At 42.0% G+C, this 5,835-nt stretch overlaps 1 protein-coding gene and 1 long non-coding RNA gene across 2 annotated transcripts; one reads left to right on the top strand and one right to left on the bottom strand.

Moving 5' to 3' along the window:
• The first annotated feature begins 742 nt into the window (after positions 1 to 742).
• LOC143497197 (uncharacterized) lies at positions 743 to 2,493 on the top strand. Its single transcript, XM_076993029.1, has 3 exons — positions 743 to 995; positions 1,261 to 1,667; positions 2,358 to 2,493. The coding sequence occupies exons 1-3, from the start codon at positions 866 to 868 to the stop codon at positions 2,400 to 2,402; spliced, it is 582 nt and encodes a 193-aa protein (XP_076849144.1). The 5' UTR covers positions 743 to 865; the 3' UTR covers positions 2,403 to 2,493.
• Positions 2,494 to 3,108: 615 nt separating this feature from the next.
• LOC143497198 (uncharacterized) lies at positions 3,109 to 5,834 on the bottom strand. The gene is made up of 5 exons (XR_013125739.1): positions 5,744 to 5,834; positions 4,690 to 4,764; positions 3,993 to 4,192; positions 3,346 to 3,809; positions 3,109 to 3,248 (listed from the first exon to the last, which is right to left on the bottom strand). It is a non-coding gene; the product is annotated as an uncharacterized LOC143497198 (long non-coding RNA).
• Between the last annotated feature and the right edge of the window lies 1 nt (position 5,835).

The following is a 5,835-nucleotide window of genomic DNA, read 5'->3' as shown; positions in this document are numbered from 1 at the left end:
AGCACTTGACCCTATTTCATCTTTATATGTGGAGCTGTGGTGATACAGCCCAGATACTGATCTATATACGTGGATAACAACTTTGAGATGACGAAGGAGCTGCAGCTCTGTGGTTGATGTGATGTTAGTTTTTTTTACAGAAAAACTTTCTAAACAGAACAATCACAAGTTCAATAATTAATTATATAATTCTGTCCTATACATTTTCATTGTATCATTGTAATATTTCATTCAGTGTTTATTTTAAGATATAGTATGTACAGTGTACACAGTATATTTGTATAGTGCAGCAGACCCAAGTATATCAATCTGGCCCTCTAAAACCGTTCCAGCTGCTCATGTGGCCACCTTGGGAACATTAATTGCCCACCCTTGGTATACAATGACCTATAATAAATACAGCTATTATAAGTTTAGTGTGCATCACAGCAGCGAGAAATTATCCAAAATGTTTCTGATGCCCTCTAGAGTCAAACTTTCACCCATTGCTTTCACCACATAGAGCTGCAGAAGCGTTGCGCATGCGCAGCAGGTGTACCACTGTTATCCGAAATCCTCCGTTTCTCAGGAAACGTGTTTACTGCACTATAATGTTTCCGACCTCAACATATTCACAGTGCAGTACGTGACATCCACTACAACACTGAGGCAACTTGAGGCTCGACGTTGGAGAATGTTGGAGAAATCTGTAAGTACTGTTGTACTCCGCGAATCGAGCGACGCGAACAAGTTGAACTCGGCTCAACTTTATGCAAATGAGCAGTGACGCGCGGCGGCGACTACCAATCAGAAAGCATGTGTGCACCCTCCTCCGAAACCGCACCTCTGACTTTGGTTCCTACTGATTATTTGTTCCGATTGCAAAATGGAGGAGAGGTTGATAGTGGCTGTCTCTGGATGTCCCGCACTGTACGACGTGTCCCTGTTTATTTACAGGGACCTCGTCAAAAAAAATGAAGCATGGCAAAAGGTGTCAGAAATGGTCGGGGTACCAGGTAAGTTTAATTAGCTTATTTCATGGTTTTAAGTGCCATATGAAACTGGAAATTATAGCTAGCATGCGTGTATAGCTAGTGTACTGGAAGTGCAATATGTTCTAAAATGGTGGAATCATTATTCATCATCATCATCATTATTATTATTATTATAAAATTCATATAGTCATATTGTTAAATAGAAAACGTATATGGTGTGTGTTTGCTAATCACATAAATCAAAGGTTCATGTTAAATAAATTTTCATATTGTGTTCATTAAATAGTGGAGGAGTGCAAGAAAAGGTGGAAAAATTTGAGGGACACGTTCCGGAGGGAAAAGACCAGGAAGAGAGAGAGAAAAAGGAGTGGAGCAGTCATCGGCCGCCCCTGGCGCTACATGGGGATGATGGGCTTCCTCACCCCCTTCATGGAAAGCAGGCCTGGCAGTGGAAACATGTCTGGAGGGGTTGGGGAGCCCATGACCCAGAATAGTCAGGGTGAAGAAGATCAGAGTCAGGGACAGTGTGAGGAAGTGAAGGAAGAAAGAAGAGAGGAGCAGGATTCTTCAGATGAGGGAGCTACTCCATCAACTTCTGAACCGGCTCTGTCTGCTGCTTCAGTGCCGCGAAAAAGACCGCGGCAAAAAAACATTTCGCCATTTGAGGAGAGACTGTTGGCAGCACTACAAACGGTGACAGAGCAGAGTAGCACATCTCATCGGGGTCCTCCGATTGAGAACCCTGATGAGATGTTTTTCCGCAGCTTACTGGCTGATTTTAAAACGCTCCCAGAGAGGAAAAGGGACGAATTAAAATTTAAAATACACCAGATGATTTATGAGGCAAAGTGCCAAGAGGCAGATGCCAACAAATAGTTTTTGTTAGTTTTTTATTAGTATTAAAATCTTTGTTTTTACTCCCTTGTTCTCTCTCTCTCTCTCTCTCTCACACACACACACACACACACACACACACAGTGAGGTGCAGCTGACAAGACTGCGAGGGGTGTCTGTAAGCTTATTTCCCTCACAGTCTTGTCACCTGCACCTTGCAAAAAAGTTTGTTTAACTCACCTGTTTTAATGGATGTTCGTTGTTTTTACTAAGTTATTGTTGAATAAATAAATACACAGTTTAAATGTATTTCATTGTGTTCAGTTTTTCTTATATAAAATATAATAAATGGGTGTAAATATGGGTTAAATAAATGCTTTAAATGGGTATAATAGGAGTGAAAATATTACAGTATTACATTTGTATTGCATTGTAGTTTTATTAAGTGCATTAAGGAAAATTTATGTTACTGTGTAAATGTAATTTGTGCTTTTAGTTATGGTGGGTGGCTCTTAAAAGAGCCTTTGTTTTGACTGTTTTGAATCTTAGGCCACAGGCTGCCAGGCAACAGCACCCTCTGAAGAGGAGAAGTAAGAGGCATATGACTCCCTAACTCGTACTGCCTCTCAGGATGAGTTGTTGCTCCCTAATCTTCTGGCATCGTGAAGAACAGCAACATCACCTTCACTGCTGAGTGAGACGGGCTCCCTCCTTGCCTTTGATGTGCTCCTCAAAACATTATGCAGGACACATGTGGCCTTCACACAGGTCTGCATTGGCAGGACTGATGCCAATGACACGCCGGTACATGCGCCATTGGGCTGTAAGTATACCAAATGTGTTCTCAACAATCAGCCTTGCTCTTGATAACCTGTAATTAAAAATGATTTGTTTGTTATTGAGGTTGGAACCTGGGAAGGGTTCAGATCCCGCCGCAGAGGAAAGGCTTCATCACCCACAAGTACATGTGGTTGAGGTCCAAGGGGCTCAGCACCGGTCAGCACAGCATCTTCTGGGAGACCAAGGTTCCCATCTTTCAGAGCCTGACCAAATGGTGAATTGGCCAGAATCCCTCCATCACTGGTTCGCCCATAGCCACCGACATCCACTACACAGAAGCAGTACTTGGCATCCACAACTGCCAGAAGCACAATAGAAAAAGTCCCCTTGTAGTTGTGGAAAAGTGATCCAGAGTTATCAGGAGCCTGAATCACCACATGCTTTCCATCAATGGATCCCACGCAGTTAGGGAAGTTCCAGCCATGGAGGAAGTCAGCTGCAATTGCTCACCAATCATCTGTGGTGGGGACCAGCATGTACTCATCTACCAGAGAGTCCCAGATTGCTCTGGACACCTCAGCAACAATGCTGGCCACAGTACTGACACCAACACGGTAGCTGTAAGCTATTGTCCGGTAAGAGTCTCCGGTAGCAAGGAACCTGTAAAAGGTGAATGTTACAGATGCATGTTTTAATGTGAATACTTGTTTTACTTGAATAAATGAAATCATTTAAAAACTGTTTTTATTATTATTACCGGCACGGTGGCTTGGTGGTTAGCACATTTGCATCTCAGCACTGGGGTCTTGGGTTCAAGTCTCTATCTGAGTGGAGTTTCCATGTTCTCCCCGTGTCTGTGTGGGTTTCCTCCGGGGTCTCCGGTTTCCTCCCACAGTCCAAAAACATGGAGGTTAGGTAAATTGGCAGTCCCTGACAAATTCACCCTGAGTGTGTGTCTGTGTCTCTCTCTGTTCAATAAACCACAACAAGTTGTTGTCTGAGTGTGTGTGCTTGTATGCCCAGCAGTGGATGGTGCTCTGTCACTGGGGTCTGTCTTCTCTCCCCTTCCTGCACCCCATTCAGTCCCCCAGGGGGCTGTGGATCCCGGTAGAGAGTACGCTGTGCGCAATTGGCTGCCGCTTCTCACCGGTGTGTGATTGGTTGTCTGAGACTTGTAGCTGTGTTAACAATTGTAAAGTGCCTTGGGTATCCTGAAAGGCGCTATATAGATTGAAACATTCATTCATTATTATTGTTTTCTCATGTTGTCTTTGTAATTTCTTTGGTAATATAAAAATACTTTTGCACATCACTGTACAAAATTATATATGTTGACAAAATATAAGAAAATAATTGAGACTACATACAGGGGAAAAATATATTCTTGTAGTAGAATGCACTTACCTTAAGCAAATAGCCAAACGCTGGGATGGACAAATAGCCTTGCAGGTAATTGGTGTCCATTCGTGCAGTTCTGGACCCCACTTTTGACAGAAGGATGTCAAGTTCATTTATGTCCAGTAGCCCTGGAACCTGCTGTCATCCAGCCTCAGCTCCTGCACAAGGTGATGGTACTCCCCATGCTGTGTACGGGACTGCAGGATCTGATGGATCCATGCAAAGCGGCACACCAACAGTCAGCAACACAACCTTTCTCAACTTCATAGTGAAATAACACATCTCAGGGGTGTTTAGAATTTATACAAGACAGTTTCCCTCCCAAAAATGTTTATTTTTGGAGGGAGTACTGTTCATTTGTTAAAAAACATCTGCAATAAATTAGCATATACCCTATTAATGGTTATGATTTTTTTTTATTCCTGTTTGATCTTTGGGTCTGGGGTAAAAAGTAAAACAATTACATAAACATTTTAGGTTTATATACTATATGTGTTTTATACACACACTGTTTTATACACGCACTCCTTTATAATCGTGTGTCCTGTCATCAATAGATTAAAATAAATAAATACTGCGTCCTGCTTTAAAAACGTGATTTGAATATCTGTGAACGCACAGTAATAAGTTCACATTTTTGGACTAGATCATGTTACCAGTTTGTGTATTATAATTGCATCATTGGCGCGTTTTGTTGACGTACCGAAGGAACCCAGGGGATGACGTCCAGGGTGGGCAGGGCCAAGGCAGGAGAAGGGTAATGCTGCAGGCCGGAGCCCTGGTGGGCGTGGGTAAAGGGCGGAGCATGTGTCAATCATTTTCGACTGCAGCCAATCAGATACTAGAATTTCGTTGTCAATCAATTTTTATTAAGCCAATTATCAGCCAGAGTTAGCTGTCAATCATTTTTTACTGCAGCCAATCATCTTAACAGATCTGCCAAATGAAGGCGGAAACTGCACGGAGAAGCTCTTTAAACAGAAGTATATGCCATTCTTGCACAAAAGTAGCTGAATAAAAACATTAGAAGAGCCATGACTTTAGACATTTTTAAATCAAAGTTTAAAATACTTCTCACTTGTTATTCTGGAACGACAGTTTAATGTTTTTTCCCCTTTATTGCACGTATTACATAATTTACATCATATATATATATATATATATATATATATATATATATATATATATATATATATATATATATATATACACGGACGTAATTTTGGGGGGGGACGGGGGGGACATGTCCCCCCCACTTTTTCAAAAGCCGGCTTTGGTCCCCCCCCAGTTTTTACGGTTAAAACCAAATATTTAAATAGCGACGAATCTATGTCCCCCCCACTTTTGAAATCAAAATTACGTCCATGTATATAATATATATATATATATATATATATATATATATATATATATATATATATATATATATATATATATATATATATATATATACATATGGCGAGTGTAAATTGTTAGCGGAGGGGAGGTGTAAATGGACACAAATTAAGTATTATATCGCGATCGATCGCCAAGTATAAACGCCTCCGCCGAGCAGAGCGTTGAGGAGCGATTTCGATTGGAGGATCGTGCTCTATTTTTTATTATTAATTTTTTTGCTGATGCTGGTCCAGCGTGTCGCGTGCCACTGATTATGCCTCGACGTGCCAACGGTGGCCCGCGTGCCATAGGTTTCCGACCCCTGCTGTAGAGCCTTTGAATATTAAAACCATGTAGAAATTTATTACCCTTCTACATACCCTTCTCGGGCGCCGCGGCGGTCACGTACGTCATGGTGGGCGGGGCCAGGGCGTCGCGATGGTCATGTACGTCATGGTGGGCGGGGCCAGGC

Source organism: Brachyhypopomus gauderio, unplaced genomic scaffold (genome assembly GCF_052324685.1).
Source record: "Brachyhypopomus gauderio isolate BG-103 unplaced genomic scaffold, BGAUD_0.2 sc102, whole genome shotgun sequence".
In the NCBI taxonomy this organism is placed as follows: domain Eukaryota; kingdom Metazoa; phylum Chordata; class Actinopteri; order Gymnotiformes; family Hypopomidae; genus Brachyhypopomus; species Brachyhypopomus gauderio.
Note: the sequence above shows the minus strand (reverse complement) of the source record. Positions and strands in the feature narration are given on the sequence as shown.